This window comes from Bubalus bubalis, chromosome 7 (assembly GCF_019923935.1).
Source record: "Bubalus bubalis isolate 160015118507 breed Murrah chromosome 7, NDDB_SH_1, whole genome shotgun sequence".
NCBI lineage: Eukaryota > Metazoa > Chordata > Mammalia > Artiodactyla > Bovidae > Bubalus > Bubalus bubalis.
This window is the reverse complement of record NC_059163.1, coordinates 3,298,694-3,321,232: the sequence shown is the minus strand read 5'-3', so window position 1 is coordinate 3,321,232 and position 22,539 is coordinate 3,298,694. Positions and strand designations below refer to the sequence as shown.

At 60.4% G+C, this 22,539-nt stretch overlaps 1 protein-coding gene across 5 annotated transcripts in view; it reads left to right on the top strand.

Annotated features, from left to right (window-relative positions):
• The window catches only part of SH3TC1 (SH3 domain and tetratricopeptide repeats 1), a 61,749-nt gene that overhangs the window by 16,379 nt on the left and 22,831 nt on the right, over positions 1-22,539 (top strand). For 4 of the 5 annotated variants that reach the window (XM_006042996.4, XM_044945583.2, XM_044945584.2 and 1 more), the window contains exons 1-4: positions 5,622-5,870; positions 12,422-12,623; positions 20,504-20,631; positions 21,975-22,080. In XM_006042996.4, the coding sequence (XP_006043058.4) occupies positions 5,637-5,870; positions 12,422-12,623; positions 20,504-20,631; positions 21,975-22,080 (670 nt within the window). In that variant the 5' untranslated portion in view covers positions 5,622-5,636. Of the gene's footprint in view, positions 1-5,621; positions 5,871-12,421; positions 12,624-20,503; positions 20,632-21,974; positions 22,081-22,539 lie in introns of those variants that run through there. The other variant, XM_025290543.3, reaches the window with a different exon arrangement.

The following is a 22,539-nucleotide window of genomic DNA, read 5'->3' as shown; positions in this document are numbered from 1 at the left end:
CCTGAGATGCTTTTCCAGGAATCCCCACCCCACCCCTTCTCTAGAGCAGGGCCCACAGCCAGGGCCAAGTCCCGCCCCAGATTTGCAAATAAGGTTTTCTTGGTGCATGGCCAGGCCCTCTCATTTCCTATCACCCAAGTTTGCTCTGGGGTTATAACAGCTTGACGGCCCGAGAAGCCAAACCTAGTTATTCTCCGGCTCTTTATAGAAGGCAGCTGCCGCCCCTTGCTCTGGGGTCACTTGTGTGCTTGCTTCTCCTGCCCAGGCTGCTGGAGTGAACCAGCAGGGAGTAGTAATGTCCTCCCACCCCACACCCATCCCCTCCCCTGGGGGCCTCTGCATTCCCGGGATTCTCTGTTTACCTTTATGGCCTGTTGTAGATTAACCCTCAGCCCCCACCCCCCACCCGGACATCTGCAGTCCCTGGAAGTGGCCGTGGGAGGCTTGACAAGCTGCATACCTGGATCAGGCCAGGCGCATGTACTCTTCTGACTGGCCCCGTTCCGCAGGAGGACCTTTATACCCTCTCTTTGCCTAGTCCCTCTTCCTCCAAATTCAGCCGAGGAGCCTCCGCCTGCAGGAAGCCTTCCTGGATTTCTCACCCTCTTCTTCCTCTTCTAGCCTCCTCTCTGTGGCTGTACAGACGGCACGACACTGCCCCAGTCTCCTTCCAAGTCTGTAACCCCGACTAGTCTGAGCCCCCTCGTGTGTGGGGACCTGGAGGCGCAACTGGGGTGATGGAGCCAAGACGGCTGGTGGCAGGGGTGGCTCTGAATTCTGAAGGGCAGAGCAATCACCAGGTGGAGTGGGGGATCCATGGGCTGGACCGCATGCTCCCTGGGCTGTCCAGGGGGCCCCAGCTGTGCCTGGGGCTTGGGCTGGGTCCCCCTCCAGGCTTGAGACAGTGCTGACATAGTTCCACACAGTCCCAGGGGACTGGAAGTGTTCTGAGACGGTGTGACGGAATTAGAAATCGCTTTTTGTCCTTGTAGGACCACAACTGTTGCTACTTGCCCCACGAGTTAAAAAGATAAGCAGAGGGTAGAGGGTGGGGTGGGGTTTCCCAGCTGGCCCAAGTGGTAGAGAACCCATCTGCGAATGCAGGAGACTGTCAGAGACTCTGATTGGATCCCTGGGTTGGGAAGACCCCCTGGAGAAGGGAATGGCAACCCACTCCAGTATTCTTGCCTGGAGAATCCCATGGACGGGGGAGCCTGGCAGGCTACAGTCCATGGGGTCGCAAGGAGTCGGACACCACTGAGCTACTTGGCACGCAGCATGCACAGAGGGCAGGGCACCCCTCAGCCCCTGGCCCCTAGCTCAGGATTAGGGCCCAGGCCGGTGTCTGTGGTCCAGGGGTCAGGCGGGAGCCGTCCTGGGGGCTCGTCAGGAACTTCTGCCCACGATGGCAGAGGAGAGTCCAGGCAGGCTAAAGTGGGCAGGGGTCACTCAGACCCTCAGAGATGGTTAAAGAGATGCTGCAGCTGGGTCACCAGGGAGCAGGTGTAAGCATTCCAACAGGAAGTTCTTGGGAGCTCTTCCTCTGACTGTGTGTGAGTCTCATGCCTTAGGGAGTCGGGGGTCCGCCTTGGCTCCCCTGGAGGCCTTGGCATTGTCCTGGGCGCTGTGTGGTCCAGGGCAGGTCCCGCGTCTCTTAAGTCCATTTGCCGCTCATTCCAGTGGGATCGTGGCAGTACACTGGGGTGGCCACAATCCATGGAGCTAGTATTTTTTAAGCAAGTGATAACTGCACAGTGATGGTAAATCCCTGCAAGGGTCAGAGTTGCTGACCTAGCGGGGCACTCGGAGATCCCCAAGCCCAACTCGCCCATCAGAAGCGGGGGAGCTGAGGCCCAGGGGGTGACAGGCTCCCTCGGAGGGACCCGAAGGCGGGGCTGGGCTGGGGTTGAGACCAGCCTCTCACATGCAAGGCTGTGTGGGGTTGCCCTATGGGGCCACCTCCAGGAGGGACCCCTTACTTGAAAGACCCGCACCTGAAAGTCTCACGTTCTTCCTCTGGAAGTCTATTCGGGTGCAGTTGCAGACTTGGGGTGCACTCTCAAGTTGGGGTGCCATATGCAGAGTTGGTGTATTCTTACAGAGTTGAGTTACATTCTGAGAAATTGGAGTACAACATGTAGAATTAGGGTGTGCTGTGCAGGGTTGGGGTGTTCTTGCAGAGTTGAGCTATATTCTGAGGAGTCAAGGTGCAGTGTGCAGAATAAGGGTGTGCTGTGCAGGGTTGGGGTGCCCTGTGCGGAGTGGAAGAACGCTGGGCACAGCGGGGGAGGCTCATGGAAAGCCCCCGGCCTTGAGCCAAGAGCACAGCTGCAGAGGCGAACAGGATGCGGGTCTCGGGCCGCCGCGGGGCACAATGGCCAGGAGAGGAAGCCAGTCCAGACCCTTTTATGGATGTGGAGCCGTCGGGGGCCTCTTTCAACAGAGTTTCCAGAAAAACAGAGCGGGAAGGAGCAAGCTTGCGTTTTGCACAGCATGGGGTTCTGGAGGGCTGTCTGGGGAACCGGGGAGCCCAGCTTCACAGAGAGAGGCTGAGAGGAGCGGGATAGGGGTGCACCCAGGACACACCGTGGCTTAGAGAACGGAGGGTGCAGGGCCCAAGCCTAGCTCCTCTCCTCAGCCCCTGAGGCCCCATGGAGCCCAGGGCCAGCCCAGACCAGGGGCCAGTGGAGTCGGGGACTTCCTGACACCCTGATCCTTCCCCGCTGCCTGGGGAGCCTGGTCCCCTACTCTCTGCCTTGCAGCAGCCCCTGGAGAGGCTTGGGTACCGGGATTTGTTAGATGCAAAGACACCTGAGTACAGCCGACACCCTGTGGAAGGATTCTCGCCTCTAGACTAGCCCTCGTGACAGCTCAGAGCTAGAGCAGACGGTCAGACCCCGCCCGGGCCTCCCTGCCGGCCCGTGAGCAGCACAGCCACTCCGGCCTTCCAGGCGGCATCGGTGAACGTGGCGGCCTGCCACGGCGGTGCCTGCAGAGCTGAGGGGCAGCCTGGCTGGAGACAATGGGCCTGGAGCTCTGTCCTCTGGGGGAGGAGGGGGAGTCAAGGCCGGGGACAGATGATGGGGACAAAGGCGTATCCAGAGGTCCCCGTGCAGGGCAGAGTGGGCATGGATGGAGGAGGCAGGCCCGCCCAGGAGAGCCGTCCCAGCAGAGGCGAGTGCAAGGAAAGCCCAACTTCTCCAGGGCTGAGACCGCTGCAGCAGGTACCTTGCAAGGGGGTGGGCTGGGGGGCATCACTGTGCCAGGCCCATGAAGGGGAGGCAGGCGGGCTGGGGAGGTCGACAGGCCGGTGTCATGAGGAAGAGGGCGGATGAGGAGGGCCTTCGGGGCGTGACGGGGCCCGAGGGGTGGGCAGGAGAGCGGGGTCTTGGAAGACTGCAGGTTGCTGAGGTCAGGCAGCCCGCAGGGAGAGCACTGTGGTCAGGCAGGCAGGTGCCCCAAACACTAACTCATGTCCCCAGCCTGTTCCCCACTCCCGTGCGCGTCTAGCACTCTGGGCAGGAGGGCAGCCTCCGCAGGTACATCCATCAGAACCTCTGAACACACCCTTATTTGGAAAAAGGGTCTTGATGTAATCAATCTGTGTAAGGATCTCAAAGTGAGATCCACCCGGATGACTTGCAGGGCCCCGGAGACAGTGCGGGGCGTCCTTCCAAGCGGGAGCAAGGGAGACACACGGAGAGGCCGCGTGATGGCAGAGGCAGAGGGTGGGGTGACGTGACCACAGGCCCAGGACAGTCTGGAGACACAGGAGCTGGGGGAGGTGGGAAGGGGGCTCCCCGGAGCCAGAGGGAGCTTGGCCCTGCCGGCACCTTGACTGACTGCGGCCCCAGAGCTGCGAGAGAATAAACCTCTGCCGTTTTAAGAAGCCCAGTCTGGGGTACTTTGTCACGGCATTCCCTGGACACTCACATCGCGACCGTCACAGCTAGAAAGATTGCTGTTCCTGCTCCATGGAGAGGGCAGGAGAGGGGAGGAGAGAGGTTGGCAGGGCTCCGACAGGCCATGCTCCCTGAGGCGAGCTGCTGGGGGAACAGCTGCCCGCTCTGCTCTGGGGCCTCCTGGCCCCCAGGGCCCACGGCTGATGTGAAACCCTCCCCTGCTATTCCACCTGGCGTCAGGGGGGCTGTGAAAACGGCCCCTGGAGCCTCTGCCTCCAGCCTTGGGGTCACCAAGCATGTCGGCGGTGTGTGGCCTGGGGCTGGGCTGGGCTGGGGGTGTGAGGGGCCGGAGCGCTGGGCCCGGGCCTGCTGGGGTCCCCCCAGTGGCCAGCACTGCCCATTGAGGGGCTGAGGCTTCACACTGGCCCGCGGCAGGGACCTTTCCAGTATGAGGCAGCCACACACCCATGGTGTCTCCAGCTGTTCCCCTCACGCTTGAGCTCTGGCCCACTGGGGAGGGGAAGTTGTGACTTTGGGGTGACCATGCATAACGCCAGGAGGTGATTGGATAAAGGTGGATGGCGTGGGAGGGGGGCAACCAGAAACAGCCCGCTTTGGGCTCAGAGCGGATCTCAGCCTGAATGAGACTGCCCCCAAGGAGCAAGTGCCTGGAGACAGGCGTGGTTGTCACCTTGGGGCAACTTCTAGTGACAGAGGCCAGGGATGCTGCCCAGACCCCAGGACAAACAGCGAGTGCCCCGCACACCAGCGGTGCCAGGGTTAGACACCGTGCTCAGGGGATCTCAGTGTCTGTCAGACCTGGTTCCCCATTCACCCTCTAGTCACCAGCCTTGGACCACATCATCTCCTGAGCCTCAGTTTCCCTGTCTGTGAAATGGGCACATTAGCACTTAACTTAGATATTGTTCCTGGTCAGAAAGCCAAACCATGCCTCTCCCAAGCTTGGGGTGGAGAAGGTGGCCTCCTGGGTTTGAGCTGGGGCCAGCAACCAGAGCCCACCCCCTGCCTCTGTGAGGGCCTGAGAGCCGATGGGAGGGTAGGGCCGGGGCTGACCCCAGTTCAGTTCTTGCTGCTTGTCGGACAGCCGGGAAACCCAGCCCTGCCCCCCGAGCTCAAACCCCTGCTCTCAAACCCAGGTCGGGCCTGGAGCCGGTGAGAAGACCAGGAAGGAAGGAGAGCTTATAGGCAGACCCCCAGGCCTCCCCAGGATGTGTTCCCATTGATCGTGTCACCGGGTAGGGCAGCAGTAGGGAGAAACCACGTGTCTGTCTGTGTACACGTGTGTGGACACAAGGGTGCACGTGTATCTGTGCATGCACGTGCACACATGTGTATTGCACACACGTGTGCATGTATGTGTGCCCATCTGTTTGTGCACACACATGTGCACGAATGTCTGTATGCAAACATGTGTATGTGTGCACATGTGTGTGAACATGTGCATGTACGAATATGCATTTGTGTGTGCGTGCACGTGTACACAAATGTTTGTGTATAAGTATGTGTGTGTGCATGTAAATGTGTGCACGTGTGTGTGTGTGTGCCGTAAGTGTTTTCCAGGGCAGTGCTGAGGTTGGCAGGGCAGATGTCCGACTTCCCCAGTCCTGCCAGCCGAGGCGGGAGCCTGGGTGGCCCCTGACCTCCACCTCTGAGCCTGGGCACCAGGCAGCAGGCAAGCGGGTCAGGGCCTGGAGCTGGCCCAGGCCAGAGCTAATGATCAACCAGCCCTGGGAGGCGGCGCAGCAGCTCAGGCCTGCCTCTCGCCGGGCCCAGATGCAGGGAGGAAGTGGGGCAGGAAGCAGGGGGCGGTGGCGGCCGCTGTGCAGTCCAACGGGCTGTGGGCGGCGGAGACGGCCTGCGGGGCCCACCAGCGAGGAGCCAGGAGCGGCCATCCGGTGCCCACTGTCCTACGGAGCGGGGCGCAGGTACGGGGCTCTGGACGGGCAGGTGAGGGCAGCCGAACAGGCATTGTCCACAGACGTGGGTCTTGCCGCAGGTGGATCTGAGCCACCTCTTGCTTTTCACTTTCTCGGAGAGTTTTCTGAGCTTTCAGGATTGGGAGGGAACAGAACTGATGTCTGGAGAGCCCAGAAGGCTGTGGGTGCTGGCTGGCGGAGCTCCGGGAGGGCCCCATGCCCACCGACAGCTTTTTTTCCAGTGCTGATGTCGGTTTTGCTAAAGTACCGCCGCTCTGAGATCTCACCTGACCCCACCTCCCCTTGGCCACCCAGACACCCATCCCGAGGGTCTGGCCAGGACACAGGAGCCGTGTTGCCAGCAAGCAGGGTTCCAGGCCCAGGGGGCCTCAAGTGGGCCCCCACCCTGGGTTGGCGCCACCTCTGGCAGACACCATAAGTACCAGACCAGGGCGGCACTGCGGCTATGACCTGGCCACTCTGAGGTCACCGCCCTGGGCCTCCTCTCCATCAACCAATGGGATGGGTGACTTAACTGGGAACCCCGGCCCGACAGCTCTAGGGAGACCCTGACCCAGGCCCTTTAGTGCCAGGGGCTTCCCTGGTGGCTCAGATGGTAAAGAATCTGCCTGCAATGCGGGAGACCTGGGTTCGATCCCTGGGTAGGGAAGAGACCCTGGAGCCCGGCATGGCAACCCACTCCAGTATTCTTGCCTGGAGAATCCCTGTGGACAGAGGAGCCTGGTGGGCTACAGTCCGTGGGGTCACAAAGAGTCGGACACGACTGAGCGACTAAGCACCTGGCCTGGGCATGTGGTCCCGGCACATCACCGAGACCCTCTCCCCACCTGCAGTGACCCCTCTGGGGGCCCCAAGCCCCGTGTGGTTTCACACAGATGACAGATGGGGGAGTGACACCGGGAGGAGTTAGTGCTGCTGGTCGCTTGGGTGTGACTGCCCCAGCGGGGGTGGGGGGCTGTGGCTGAACTCGTGGGCCGAGGCAGTGCGGGGGCCAGAGAGGGGGGTGTGCCCAGGTTCAGGGTGGGTGTGAAGGGCTGGACTTGGACCCACCTGGGTTCAAATCCTACCAGCACCCCCCGCACCCCATCCCAGGCTGGTCTGAGTCAGCATAGCTGCTCATGGAGCCTCGATGGCCCCTCTGTGAAATGGGCCCATCACGCTCCCCCAGGCGTCACGAGGACAGAGTGAGGATACTCAGTTATGCAGGGTGGTGGCTCCCGACAGTGACGGGGCTTCCTGTGTCGGGTCCCCAGCCAGTATTCATGCCTGAGGTCACTTACTCCTCCTCCCGAAACGCCCGCTTCCCAGCAGAGAAGGGAAGCCCTGGGACCCGGGGCGACGGCTGGCCTGGAGCTGCTGTATGAAGGGCCACAAGCGGGGGCTTCTAACGCTAGAAGTTCATTCTCCCCTGGTTCTGGAGGCCGGAAATCTGAAGCCCCGGGATGGGCAGAGGACCCTGGGGGAGGGTCCTTCGGCTCCTGGCGGCTGCAGGCATCTCTGGGCTCGTGGGCACGTCACCCTGCTCTCTGCCGCCATCCTCACCCGGGGCCCGCTGTGTCTGTGTTCCTCCTCTTCTTACAAAGACCCTACACGGAGGGCCCTCCAGCCCAGTGTGATCGCATCTTATTATTACTATTATTTTTAGTATTTATTATTTGGCTGCCTCAGGTCCCAGCTGTGGCTCACTAGCATCTTCAGTTGCGGTCTTCGGACTCAGTTGCGGCATGTGGGATCCGGTTCCCCGAGCAGGGAGAGATCCAGCCCGAGCCCCCTGCACTGGGAGTGCGAGGTCTTAGCCACCGGGCCAGCAGGGACATCCCCAGTGACCGCATCTTAACTTCATCCCGTGTCCAAATAAGGCCACCAGATCTGAGGTCACTGGTGGGCGTGAATGTGGGGGGGCGCTGGTCACCTTCTGTACTGAGGTCCCCAGACAACCCTGAAGAGATGCTTCCTGGGGAGGTGGGCGAGGTCTGCGTGGTCCTCGAGGCTTTTGTTCAGGATGGGTTCAGATGCAGTCGGGGACACAGGCAGCTTCTCCGGCTGAGCAGTGCTATTTTAGGACCCTCCCTGGGGAGACAGAGCACACTTCCTCCTGCGGGCCATGACTAGGCCTACAACTGCCAGCGGCAGGCCCCTTGCTGAGCAGGTGGGAAGTCCCCTGAGCCCCAGAGCCTTCCCTGTTCTCGGAAAACCGTCCCTGAGCTGCTGCGGGCAGGCCCATGAGCCTGGGATGCAGGCACTGGTGGGCTGCTCCTGACTTCCTGGGGGACAGGTGGGCAGGGGCTGGGGAAGAGAGATGCCCTGGATGTGGGCTGTGTGAGCCAGATGCCTGGCAGCAGAGAGTGGAGGGCAAAGCCCCCCAGGTGGAGGCTAGAGAGACCCCACAAACAGGACCCGAGCAGGACGATGGATCCACATGCCCTCCCGAGATGCTGCAGGACAGCAGAGGAGGGCGGATGGTGGCCTGGTCCCCACCACCCTGTGGCCAGGGGACCTTAAGGAGAGGTGTGGGCTCGCTGTGTGCAGAGTCAAGAGGGGAGGGCAACAGGGGCCGGCTAGGCTAGGGGTAGGCGCGGGCATCAGATGGACGGCACTGCCTCCTGAAAGAGGCTGGGAGGTCTTCGTGTGTGACGGGGTTGGGGGGGATGGCCCCTGGGAGCAGGAAATGGGGAGCACAAGGCAGAGGGGCTTGAAACGACGCTGGTCATTGACCCAAGGCGGCTGGAGAGCTCTGCAACAAGGCTGCGTCCCAGAACCTGAGGGGCCACGCAGCTGCGCCCGCTGGACAAGGGGCTGCCTCCAGCCTGCTCCCTCCTCCCTGGGGCTGCCTACAAGGGTGCCAGCATCCCCTGGGTGCCCCTTGGCCTGGTCCCTGGCCTTTAGAGATGGTTGGGGGCTGGGGACCAGGTCACAGCCAGACAGCCCCCTACGCCCTGCTTTTCTCTACAGCTCGGAGGCAGGCAAAGGGGGATCAGGATAATGCCTGCCTGAAACATGCCCTTTCCTACTCTTGTGTTAAATCCATAAGAGGAGTGAAGCTGGTTCTGGAGAAAAGGAATCAGAGCAAGCTTGGGATGAGCTGAAGCAGGCCTCCCCAGCCCGGGAGCTCTCTCGTCTTGTGTAGGGGAATAGAGGGTCTAGGGAGCAGCAGGCCTGGTGAAACCCCTGTGGGCCAAGGCGCCCCCTTGATGCCCCAAGACCCTCTGGGATGTGAGCTGGTTTCCCTGAGTTGCTGTCAGAGGGGTGCCCACAAAGGTCATACCCAGAGGCTTTGGGGACCACTGATGAAAGGGTGTTGGGGATGGTCTGGGAGCACTGGGTGTAGGGCAGTGGTCCTGCAGGAGCCCCCTCCTTGAATCCCCGAGGGCCAGGGAGCAGGGTGGTCAGGGCAGCTCTGAGCTCATGCCCCCGTGTGTCGCGTCCATGAGGACGGGGGAACGTAGGGTCTTCTTCCTCTGGGATCAAGGGTTCAGAGCCCCAGTTGCTGCTCAGCAGCTGCCCGCCTGCATGGTCTTCCTGAGGCGCCCACGACTCTCCTGCTCCACACTGGCCTGTTGGGGTGGCCCGCAGCTCTGCTGGCCTGCCTCCGTGGATGGCTGATACTCCACGCCTTCCCATTCTCTGCACGGCTCCCCGTCACTCACGAGTCCTGCCTCGCCCGGGCCTTCTCAACGGTCAGACTCCTTTCCCTCCACTTGTGGGATCAGCAGACTTTCTCCCCCACTCCCAGAACGTGCCCCATGGAACCAACACTGCCGCATTTGTGTCCAGACCTCCCCCCGATTCGAGCAGGCCTGGGTCACCCTCCTTTGCGCCCCTCGCCCCTGCCTGGCACAGAGCTGGCCACAGGGCAGGGTTCGGCAGGGTCTGTTGAAAAACAACCAAAGGCTTTCAAGTGTGGGGTTCGACCTCCCCCGCCCACCCTGCAGGCAGAGCTGACGCTGAAGACGCCTGGGCCCAGCCTACTGCAGGGGATGAGTTCAGGGTCAAGATGGTTCTTGGGGAATAGCAGCAGTGCCCAGGGAGGAGTGGGCCTGCAGGCACCGCCTGCCCCCTGCCCACTCCCCCAGAAGGGTGGGACTGTCCTCAGCCCACGCTGAATGTCTCCAAGGCTCCGGGGGTAGCATCCCGTGAGAACCCTCACCTGGTGGCGGGAGCTTGTGGGTTTGGTGTGAGCGCCTCTGTTTGCCTTTTAAAGACAAGGATGTGGGCACTGACGGGATATGGGTGGGGGTAAGTGAAAGAGTGTTAATGTGAGAGTGTTTATGTGTATGTGTGTGTGTGCATGTGTGCACGTGCACGTGTGTGTGTGTGCATATGTGCACACGTGCATGTGAGTGTGTCTCTGTGTACACGTGTGTGCACATGTGTACACACGTGTGTATGCATGCATGTGAGTGTGGGTCTGTGTGCACGCGTGTGCGCGCACCTGTGTGTTTGCGCATGTGTGTGTAGGGGGTGAGTTGCCCACCCCTTCAAGCCCACCCCAGTCCCCCATCTGTAGAGGAGGGCAATGTACTCTCCCCACTGGGAACCTGGCCAAGACACCTGGTGCATACAGGTGGTGACAAATTCTTGCATGCCCTCTGGGAGCCTGCAGACAATCTCCGCTGTCCCAGAACAGTCTGAGGCCCACAATTCTGAGAATAGTCTGCGCTGGGTCTAACGGAGGTCAGCCCCCCGATCTTGTTGGCAATCCGAGGCGGTAAATGAACCCAAGGCCCCTCACAGGTCCCACCTCCAGCGTCTCCTCCTCTGTCCTTTCTGCCCAAACTCAAGAATGGACCTTTCAAGGAATGAAACGCAGTCCTGTCGCTTAAAGCGCTCTGCTGGCTCCTCTTAGCATTTATGGAGAGTTCAGTGCCCTGGGTGCCGCCCCACCCCCGAATCTGGAACAGCCCAGGCCCCGTGTCCTGTGCCCCAGGCTCCCCCAGCCCCCATGGTGACTCGGTGACGCTGCTGTTGGCCTCCTCGTCTCCCGCCCGTTCTCTGCTGCAGGGTCCCAGGTGAAGCTGGGAGGCCGGCCGGGGGCTCCTGGGGCCGTACCGCCCTGGTGGGCCCGTCTGGGCTCTGAGTCCCACGCTGCTGGCCTGGAGTTCTCTGGGTCTCTGGGGGCAGGGCCCACCCCAGCACCTACCCCGAGGTGGAGGGTCTGGGGGAGTCCAGGCCTGCTCTTCAGTTGGCAGTGTTGTCCCCAGGAAGGGTCTCAGAAGTGTGCTCTCCCGTCTCTGCGCATCCTGCTCCGTGCACAGACTTCCTGCTGCCCTGCTTGGGGTTTGGGGTGGAGCTCCCCCCTGCCCATCATCAGCAGCAGACTCCACGAGAAGACGGCTCCTTGCCTGGGGCTCCTGGCCTTGCTCTCGTCCACCCTGCACAGGGCTGAGCAGGGCCGCTCCTCCTTCCCTCGTTCCCCAAGGCAGAAGCTGAGGGGGCGTGGTTGCCCCGCATCCCTGCGGCTAATCAGGGTTGGGGGAGTCTACCTCTCCTCCCCAGGCCTGGAAGCGGCTCCATGTCCTTCTCTGTCCTCAGATTGTGACAAAAGCCCTGACCTGTGCAGACCCTCACTTATCTTTTTTTCCCCTCAAATTTTATTTTTATGTGTATTTAAATATTTATTTCAGTGCTCTGAGTCTTGGCTGCAGCATATAGTATCTTTTCGTTATAGCATGTAAACTCTAAGTTGCGGCATGCAGCATCTCGTTTCCTGACCAGGGATTGAACCTGAGCCTCCTGCATTGGGAGAGTGGAGTCTTAGCCACGGGACCACTAGGGAAGTTACCCTCTCTTGATGACCCAGTGTCTGGGGAAGGCCCCAGGGCACCCTGGGCGCGGGGAGCAGTCTCTAGTTCCTCCCTGGCCATTTCCTCCTTCCCTGCCTTCTGCTGCCAGCTGCCTCCCGTCTTGGGGACAGCCTTGGACCCGGCCCATTTCCTGAGTTCCTTCCGGGGTTTCTGCTGGGTGCAGGCCTCTTTTAGTGGGAGACCCCCCAAGCCTTGGGATTAGTGATAAGGAGCAGCAGGAACCCCTGGGAACCGAGGCTGGAGTCACAGCGCCGCTGAGCCCCCTGGGAAGCATGCCGTCTCCCGGGGTGGGGGTCTGTCCTTCCCAGCCCTCGCCGGGTGGGAGGCATGGTGGGCTTACCCCTAGACCCCTGGGTCCTGGAGTGTCCCAAGAGCACAGATGTTCTGTCCCCTGTTTCCACGTGTTCGTTGTCATGTCCCTGTCCAGGCACTTGTGGGAAGGTTCTAAGCAGCCTCTACCCACCAGGTTCTGAGCTGTTTCCTTGGGTCTGTGATGGGAAGAACGGGCACCCCACTGCCCACAGGGCCCTCTAGCTGGAAGCAGACGTAGGCTCACGCCCCCGACGGAGTCTGCTCTGGGTGACACTGTGCTGTTCGGGGAGGAGGCCCTGCCCGGGGAGGTGCTTGGGAGCCCGCCAGGCAAGGCAGAGGGGCGCTCGCCTCTTGTGCCCTAACTCGCGGGCAGCGTCCACGCTGATCCCAGCCGCCCAGAGAGGCCAGGACTGCTGCTGATCCCTGCCCTCTGCTCTCCCCACAGAGGCTAGCCCGGCATGCTGAGCCCTTGGCAGTGAGGCCGCCACCAGCCATGGAGGGCCCAGAGGAGCCAGCCCCCAGGGGGAATGGGCCCGCAGGGCCCTTGGGGGGCAGTGGCAACCACGGAGTCCGGGAAGTGGCCAAGAGCACGTCCGTCAGCTGGGATCGACCACGGCCCGAGGAGGCCAAGGCCACCGTCCGAGGGGGTGAGTGCACTGTGCGGGTCCACCCCCCACCCACCCCGGGACGGAGCCAGGCATCCGCACCGTCAGTGCCTGCGTTGATGGACAGTGTCTGCGAGGGATGTGGGCCCACCTCGCGCTTCTCCAGGGTCACATCAGTGATAAACTGGCGCGACATGGGGCAGGGGTTGGAGATTCCAGGGACACAGCCCCGCATGAGGTCACAGCTCTCATATGACTTTGCTTTCCCACCGTCCTGCTCTGTCCTTGGCTGTGAACCCCCGGGGTTACTCAGGGTGGGGTGTCCCTCCTTCCCTCCCAGCGGGCAGACCCAGCCCAGGGTGAGGGGTGGCAGGAGCAGTGTCTGGGCCAGGCCTTGGGCAGGATTACTTCCTGGAAGGAGGCGAAGCGGGCTGAGACGAGAAGAGAGGCGCCTCTGACTCCCACCCGACCAGCCCGGGTGTGCGCAAGAGGGGCTTGGACTCAGGCTGGGCTGCCGCTGGGCTGCCCTGGTTCCCGTCCTGATTGCCGCTGGACCGCTGCTGGACGCGGGCCACAGTTTCCCCACTTGGAAACCTGAGGGGTGGCCTAGGGGGTCTGCAGGGCCCCTGTCTCTAGAACTGGAGGAGGGAAGGGAAGGACAGGGAGGAAGGCCCCGAGCCAGGGGCAGCCTGTCCCCCATCCTTCCCCCATCTTCCCGTCGTCAGATCCTCACTTCCACCCCGGTCACCTGCTTATGTCGCCCACGGAGGCTCTAGGGCTTGGCACACAGCAGGTGCCCAGTGAGTATCTGATGAATGATCGATGCTTTGGGAGAATGGCAACAAAACCGCATGCTTGGCAGCAGGCCCAGAGCCTGACGCTGCGTGTGCTTGGTGACTGGAGGTGTTTTCACTCCTGTTCTCTTGGTCCTTCAGGGTGTAAATGGAGATAGGAAGGGGGGTGGCCATCGAGGGTCCTGACTCCTGTGGTCAGACACCTGCCTGGCCCAGAAGAGGGGCTCCAAGACGTGGTGGGGGCCTGGCCCTGGGATCTCATGGAATCGTGGCCCCGCCAAGAGCTCGATGGCATGAGACAGAGGGGCTGGGTCCTGGCGGAAACACGTGGGCCATCCCAGCCTTCTGCAAGGCAGCCCAGCGCCCGAGGGGCCGTGAGTCCTAGAGCACGGGATTCCTGCCGTCCGGCACTGTGACCGAGCCAGGGGCATCTGACCACGAGCCTGGTGTTTCCTGCCCCTGCAGCCCCACAGCACAGCAGGCATCCGCCAGCACCAGCATGGTCTAGGAGTCCCCGCCATGGGACCAGGGAGCCCCACAACAGTCTTCCCAGGCTCCCCAGCCCCAAGCAGCCAAGGGGCCAGTGGGCTCTCACCACGTCTACCCAGACCCCTTACCTTTTTCAGCTTCTTTTGCAAACGGGCAACAAATTTACAAGAAACAATACAAAGAATTCTCACTTAGCCCACCCAGGGGGTTTTCCCTGGTGGCCCGGTGGTTAAGAATCCGCCTGCCAATATAGGGGATGCGGGTTCGATGCCTGGGTCTGGAAGATCCCCTGGAGGAGGAATTTACAACTCACTCCGGTATTCTCGCCCGGGAAATCCCATGGACAGAGGAGCCCAGCGGGTTACAGGCCGTGGGGTCACAAAGAATCAGACATGACTGAGTATCTGAGCACGTGCACACACCACGCCTAGACCCCTCAGATGTTAACACTTTGCCTTCTCTCTCTCTGCACTCAGGCAGGTGTTACGTTTTTCCAGGACGGTCTTGGGGTCCACTGCAGACATGACTCCTCTCCTCCCCCATTGCTTGGTGTCTTTCCTAAAACCAGCACCTGCTCGTGCACCCTCACAGTGAGATGATTCCAAACTCACTTTTCTGGCTTAGACAACCTGCAGACAGACCTTGCTGCAATCCAGCCATCTGTCCCGTAACCTCCTTCCCACCAAACAAAACCCTGGTCAGGCTTTGCGTTCTGTGGCCGTGTGTGCCTGGAGATTTTTAACCTGGCGGCTGGTACTTTGAAGATTCCAGGCGGTCCTGTAGAAGCTGCCGCAGTGTGGAGACGAGTGATCCTTCGGGTCGGCAGGCTGGGGCTTCGGGCAGAAATGCCCAGTGCCTTCGGTCCCTCTCAATGTCCGTGGGTCTGGGCCCTGGTGATGCTCACACCTTGCATCGCTCACTTGATTAAGGGGATGTTTGACTGTGTAAACATCACTGTCAGAGTCGTCCGTCTTCCCTCTTGTCGTTAGGAGCCTATGGGAATTCTGTCCCCCTCCGAACTCGCCTATGTTAGTCGCTCAGTCGTTTCCGACTCTGTGTGACCCCATGGACTGTAGCCTGCCAGGCTCCACGGTCCATGCGATTCTCCAGGCAAGAATCCTGGAGTGGGTTGCCATTCCCTTCTCCAGGGGACCTTCCCGATCCAGAGATCAAACCCAGGTCTCCTGCACTGCAAGCCTTGTCTGAGCCACCAGGGAAGCCATGAAAACGGTTGCTCAATGTTGACTTTCTAATGCTGCATTTTTCTACATTCTTTCTAATTGACCTTCTCTGAAGCAAAGAACTGTCCCCTCTCCCCGGTCACTCACTCATTTTAGCGTGGACAGGCTTTATTTTATTCTCTGGACTCGATCGGTTGCTGTCCTTAGTTATTTTGTTGTTCAAATGGCCCCTGATTTGGTCTTGTGACATGTCTCCAACATCCTGTGGGCACCACCTGCTTTCTGGGGCCCCAGGACGCTCACGTCTCATCTCTGCTCTCCCTGCCCCAGCCCTGGAATCGGCCACGCCTCAGGGAGCCCCGGGCTCAGTGGGAGGGTGGAGTCTGAAGCCGAGATCGGACTGCCATGTGCTTATGTGGACTCGACAGGCATTTCTGAGCCCCTGTTCTGGAGACCCAGAGAAAGCAAGGACCGGAAATGGGCTCGAACCACACAGGCCTGGGGCTGGTGGACGCAGGTGGGGAGAGAGCAGGAACGAGCCGGTCATGTTGCCTGGTCCAAGGTCAATGGGCAGCACCCCAGCACTGAGCAGGGACACCCCTGGGGTGATGAGGAGGCCTCACCAAGGTTCCACAACCCCTTTCGGACCCACAGGTGTTTCTGGATCAGATCACCCTCCATCTGAAGGTTCCGGTCGCTCATCCCATTTTACAGATGAGGAATATGTGCAGGGCAGGGATGGGGGCTCTAGCCAAGATGCAAGCTGGGAGCTGGCCTCGAGTCTGGGGGCTGGAGTCCAGGGACCGCCAGCAGAGGACTGACCTCACAAGGCCGAGAGGACCCGTGGCCCCCCAGCTAGTGGCTGGTGGAGCTGGATGAGGGTGCAACCCCGTCTGCCCAGACCCTGCGCTCCCCCAGGATGTCACCTCCCCTCTGTGGTCAGGAGGATAGAGGCCCCCAAAGAAGTCTTATTGGAGAAGGAAATGGCAACCCACTCCAGTATTCTTGCTTGGAAAATTCCATGGACAGAGGAGCCTGGCAGGCTACAATCCACTGGGTCGCAAAGAGTCAGACAAGACTGAGCAACTAAACACAGCAAAGAACACCTACGACCAACCCAGACAGCATATTAAAAAGCGGAGACGTCGCTTTGCTGACTAAAGTCCACACAGTTGAAGTTGTTTTTCTAGTAGTCATGTATGGATGTGAGAGTTGGACCCTAAAGAAGGCTGAAGTGAAGTGAAAGTTGCTCAGTCATGTCTGACTCTTTGCAACCCCGTGGACTATACAGTCCATGGAATTCTCCAGGACTAGAATACTAGAATGGGTAGAATACTACTAGATGGGTAGAATGGGTAGAATACTAGAAACAGAATACTAGAGTGGGTAGCCTTTCCCTTCTCCAGGGGATCTTCCCAACCCAGGGATCGAACCCAGGTGTCCCACATTGCAGGCGGATTCTTTACCAGCTGAGCCACAAGGGAAAGAAGGCTGAGCGCTGAAGAATTGATGCTTTTAAACTGTGGCGCTGGAGAAGACTCTTGAGAGTGCCTTGGACTGCAAGGAGATCAAACCAGTCCATCCTAAAGGAAATCAACCCTGAGTATTCATTGGAAGGACTGATGCTGAAGCTCTAATACTTTAGCCACCTGATGCAAAGAGCCCACTTATTGGAAAAGACCCTGATGCTGAGAAAGATTGAAGGCAGGACAAGAGTGCAACAGAGGATGACAGGGTTGGACGGCGTCATCGACACAATGGACATGAGTTTGAGCAAGCTCTGGGAGATGGTGATGGACAGGGAGGCCTGGTGTGATGCCATCCATGGGGCCGCAGCGAGTCAGACACGACTGAGCGACTGAGGAACAAACGGCGCTGGTGTCCACATCCTCCTCCCACAACCTGCACCCGCATGTTGCCTCCTGTGGCAAAGAGGGTTCGCAGAGGGGCTGAGAGCTCTGGAGACGGGAGGTTACCCTGGGGTGGGACTCAAAGAGAGACTGAAGGTGCTGGCGCTGCTGGCTCTGGAGATGGAGGAGAGGCCAAAAGCCAAGGGAAGTGGTGCCTCTAGAAGCGGGAGCAGCGAGGAGACAGATTCTCCACCCAGGGCCTCCGAAAGGAACCGCGGCTGCCCACACCTTGTTTGGCTCCAGGGAGACCGTTCTTGGAGCCCAGATAACACTGTGCAGTTTCCAGAAGCCACTTGGGTGGGGTGCTTCGTTACTGCACAAAAGGAAGCCCACGACCTCCTCCCAACCCTGCTGGCCTCTGTGACCGTGGGGGAAGGGTGTGAACAGTGCCTTCCGGAAACACCCGGGGCTGGTGCCTGCGTAGTAGCTGAGGCTGTCTGTTCTCACCTCAGTCACAGGCCCCGCTCTGCCACTGACGCTGCTCTAGCCTCTGGCGTCTCTCAGCAGGCTGCTGGGCCCTCCCCTGGCCAGATGGGGTCCTGCCCTACAGGTAGGCATCCCCACGCAGCAGGTTAAGTCTGTGCCAGGTTCACGAATGTGGGATCACTGGGCGTCCCCAGCCTGGACCGTTCTGTGGACTCCTGGCTCAAGAATGTCTAACGGAGGCTTCTCTAATGTGGCTGCCGGACGCCTGCCTTGAGATCACTGTGGGGGTGGGTCAGGGCTGTTGTTCAGTCACTCAGTGGTGTTCGGCTCTTTGTGATCCCATGGACTGCAGCACGCCAGGCTTCCCTGTCCATCAGTCTCCCGGGTGGGGGCGGGGCATGTTATAGGCAGACACTCAGGTCCTGGGACAGTTCTGACGCTGGAAGGTTGGGGGAGGGCCCGGGACTCTGCATTTTCCCTGGGGGACAGAAGGCTGGGGTGCGCCCGCACTTGGAAAGGCCTTCTCTGGACTGTTTGCATCTGCCCGAAGAGGAGGGCTCCCCGGTAGCTCAGACAGTAATGAAATCTGCCCGCAATGTGGGAGACCTGGGTTCGATCCTGGGTTGGGAAGATCCCTTGGAGAAGGAAATGGCAACCCACTCCAGTATTCTTGCCTGGAGAATCCCATGGACGGAGGAGCCTTGGTGGGCTACCATCCATGGGGTCTCAAAGAGTCAGACACGACTGAGCGGCTAACACACACACGTAAAAGAGGAGGCGGTATCACCCTGGAGGCGGGAAGGGAGTCCCAAAGAGGGACACCCTGGGGGCATGGTGAGTGGGGAGGGCCCCCCCCGCCCCGGAGAGGCATCCCAGCTTCCAGGACAGGATGGCGGGACTTCCGCAGGAGCTGATGCTGGGAGGTGGTCCTGCCTGGAGTGGGGGCAGTAAGGAGTCCTTTATCCTGAGACCCGCTGTGGGGGCAGGGGGCACAGAGACCCCAGGGTCATTGGCGGTTCACCTCTGCCTCGATGGTCACTTGTCATCCAGCCTTTCAGGTGGTCAGTGCTGCCTGTGGCCACTCGGGATGACCAGGGCTATTGAGCCACGGGGCAGGCTATCATGGGAGTTAAAGTGCAGCCCTACTCTCTTCTGGGAGTAGGTGGGTCACCGCTGAGACTTGGTTGAGAAAAGCTGGCTGGCTTCCTGCTGGGGGAGGGGCCCGATTCCAGGTCCCAGAGTCTCCTGCTGGGGCTGTGGGGGGGTCTGGAAATTTCCAAGGCAGGTGCAAGGCTTACTCCAAGGGCTCTCCCCTCCACCACTTCTCTCCCCTCTCCTCCCTCCCCTTATCTCCCCAGCTTTGGAGCCTCGGGGGGACTGGGTAGGGGTGGGCAGGGGCCGTTTGAGCTGAGATGGGATCCTACAGCAGCCAGCCGGGCAGGCGTTGGTCTGGGAGAGCGCCTCAGGGGAAGGTATGCAGAGTGCCAAGGCCCTGGGGTGGGGTGGGTGGCATGGGGTAAGGGGGGATGCCTGGACGTCTCTTGCCTGGAGAATCCCAAGGACGGGGGAGCCTGGTGGGTAGCCGTCTATGGGGTTGCACAGAGTCGGACACGACTGAAGCGACTCAGCAGTAGCAGCTGGACGTCTCAGAGCAGCAGAGAGAAGACCCCAGGCTGGCAGTGGGCGGGAGAAGGGCGGGCGGCTCCAGGCTGTGCCTGAGAAGGTGGAAAGGATTTGCATTTTATTCTTCCTGAAATGGAAAACCACTACTGCTGTGCTGTCTAATACAGTAGCCGGGTGCGGGCACGCTTAAACTGAGCATCAGTTCAGTTCAGTTCAGTCGCTCAGTCATGTCCGACTCTTTGCGACCCCATGGACCACAGCACACCAGGCCTCCCTGTCCATCACCAACTCCTGCAGTTTATTCAGACTCATGTCCATCGAGTCGGTGATGCCATCCAACCATCTCATCCTCTGTCATCCCCTTCTCTTGCCTTCAATCTTTCCCAGCATCAGGGTCTTTTCCAATGAGTCGGTTCTTTACATCAGGTGGCCAAGGTGTTGGAGCTTCAGCTTCAGCATCAGTCCTTCCAATGAATATTCAGGACTGATTTCCTTTAGGATGGGCTGGTTGGATCTCCTTGCAGTCCAAGGGACTCTCAAGAGTCTTCTCCAACACCACAGTTTAAAAGCATCAATTCTTCGGTGCTCAGCTTCCTTTATAGTCCAACTCTCACATCCATATATGACTACTGGAAAAACCATAGCCTTCACTAGATGGACCTTTGTTGGTAAAATAATGTCTCTGCTTTTTAATAATAAATAAAAGGAAGACTCCGGTTCCTTGATGACACTGTCCACATTTCAAGAGCTCAGGAGCCCGTGTGGCTGGTGGCCGCTGTGGGACACTATAGAGAGTAGGCATGACCATTGCTGTAGAAATTTCTAGGGGCTGGCACTGCCCGGGGGGCTGACAGCCAGGGTGTGCCATAAGCCAGACGTGGTCGTGAGGGGACCCTCTGGCTTCTGCAGACCAGAGGACCGTCTGGAGCGAGGGCCGGGGCCCAGACACTGCCCCGGCATACTGAAGGGGCAGGGCTGTAGTGGGTACACGTGCCGGGTTCAGCCTGGCTTTGCAGGTGGATCCATGGGGCTGGCTGCTAGGCTGACATGGGGGGTGATGAAGGCAGGTGTCGCTGGTCCGAGCAGGGCTGGGGCTGTGGCCCTTCTGGAGCTGGTGAAGAAAGGATGAGGTGGGGGCCAGAGGGTGCAGGCAGGGTGTTTCCCGGAGGTCAGGGGCACCGTTGGAGCTCAGGCTGGGGAGAGAGCGGGGCTGGAGGTCACGGTGACTTGGGGGCCATTTGCTGAAGGGCAGGCAGATGCTGTCCTGTCCTGGGGTGATGACACAGTCCACTTCCTCCCGTCTGTGTACGTCGTGGGCAGCACGTGACTCATTTACAAGGAAAGGAACTGGCCTCAGGGGAGACAGGCTGCCTGCGAAGTTTTCCCAGGCAGTACACGTGGGGTGTGAACCCGGCTTCCCGGTTTGCGGCCGGGGGCTGGTGGGGGCGGGGGAGCACCCCATGGCACTCCGCCCACCGTGATCTGCTCCGCGCTTCCAGACCTGACTTTGCAGCTGCTGGCGGTGCGGCGGAAGAGCGGGCTGCCTGACCCCAACCTGCAACAGGCCCTGCGGGGCCGGCTCCGCCTGCTGGAGAATGAGAGCTGCGAGGTGGCCCGCGCCCTCGGGGTGAGTCTGGCTCCTGGGGTCCTGGGTGGGGGAAGGGGCGCGGGATCCACACTTGCGAACGGGGCGGAGGAGGACGGCTCGGAGAAGAAGGCGATGGGCCTAGGAGGTCCAGAGACTTCGGGCTGAGAGGCCTGTTCCTCACTCTCACGTGGTGGTCGGGACACAGGATGAAGAAAGGCCCTTCAAAGCGGCAGAGGGTGGTCATGCAGGCAGCTGGACACAGGGGCAGCACCTGCTGGGGTCCCCCCAGCCCCAGTTTCTGCACCCACACAGGGACCTGGGCTGGAAGGCTGGACCCGGGCTGGAGTCCTGCATCTGCCTGGACTTGCTCAGGAGGAGCCTGGCTCAGCCTCAGCTTCTCTGGGACTCAGTTTCCCGATCGAGTCTGACGGTGCACTCAGCCCGGCCTGGCCTTGGCTGACGCCCCCTGGCCTCTGTGAATGCAGCCTCCACAGCTACTTACTGGGATGCTTAGAAGTGTGACCCCACGGAGCTGCCGTGAGGGTCAGCAGACTGCAAGCAGGGTGCCCCCAGCACGGTGTTCGACAGCGGGGGGTAGGGGTGATGCCCCTGGGATGCCAGGGGTCGGTGGCTGGTTAAGGGTGGGGCCTCATTTCTGAATCCCAGTGGAGACGAGAATAGCGCCCCCTCTCCCCTGGGCAGTGTCAGCTAGTGCTGCTTGCCTTTCTGCGGCTGTTTGGGGTCTTCACTGGGGTATGCAGGCTTCTCTAGCTGTGTTTTTGTACCCACAGCTGGCAGGCTTCGTTACCCTGTGGCATGTGGAATCTTGGTTCCCCAACCAGGAATCGAACCCACACTCCCTGATTCTTAACCACTGGACCACCTGGGAAAGTCCCGGCTGGTGCTACTTTGAAGGTCCCGGCACCACCAGGAGGGTTCATGGGACAGTTGTCAGGAGAGGGGACGCTGGGTTTAGGATTGGAGTCGGAGTTGCTGCTGTGGGAGGGGACGGGAGGCGAGGCTGGGGCTGTGCAGGGCTGAGCGGAGGAGACCCTGGTGTCGTTGGTGTGCAGGGCGTGAGGCAGGGCCTTGAGTCACGGAGGGGGCATGGAGGCCGCCAGCTCTGGGAAGGCTCGGCATGGCACTGGGGAGCCACAGCTGGTCTGAGAGCAGGAGAGGAGCAGCTTGGCTGTAAAGGAACTAGCTGTGCTTCCCCGCCCCACCCCATCCCTGCCAAGGTCACTCCCGTGAAACCTGTCTGCTGATGGGCAGACCCCCGCCCCGCCATCCCTGCCAAGGTCACTCACGTGAAACATTCCTGCTGATGGGCAGACCCCCCAAAGCCTCCGGGACTGGTCTCACGTCTGTGTCTTTTCTGGAAGGAGCTGTCGGCCAGGCTGCTGTCCATCCACAGTGACCAGGACCGGCTGGTGGTGACGTTTAAGACGTTTGAAGAAATCTGGAAGTTTTCCACCTACCACGCTCTTGGTAAAGCAGTGACCCTCCCAGAGAGGGTTCTGGGGACCTCCGGCATGCACTAAGCCCTTTATGTTCCCAGTTGGGGCTTAAGACTGGGCGCGTTCACAACAGCTCCGCACGGGTCACCTGTCCTTGGTGAGGATCGACTCGATGGGCAGGGCTGAGCGTGGCTTCCAGGGCAGCCGAGCTCTCCCTAGTTGAGCACAGAGAGGAAAGCCACACCAGCCTCAGCCCGTATGCCTTCTTTCCAAAATTTGTGTTCAAAGCAAGGCTTTGACTGGCTAGGCGCCTCTCCTTGGGAACCTTGCTGCTCCATCCCCTCTGAGGGCTGAGAAGTGAGACTCAGAGTGACGGTGCCTTGTGCCCCCAGAGCAGGGCTGTGCCCAACCCCCCATGCCCTGGTCTCCTTGAACACTCTTGTCCCAAGTCACAAAGGAGGAGACTGACGGTCCTAGAGGACGTAACGAG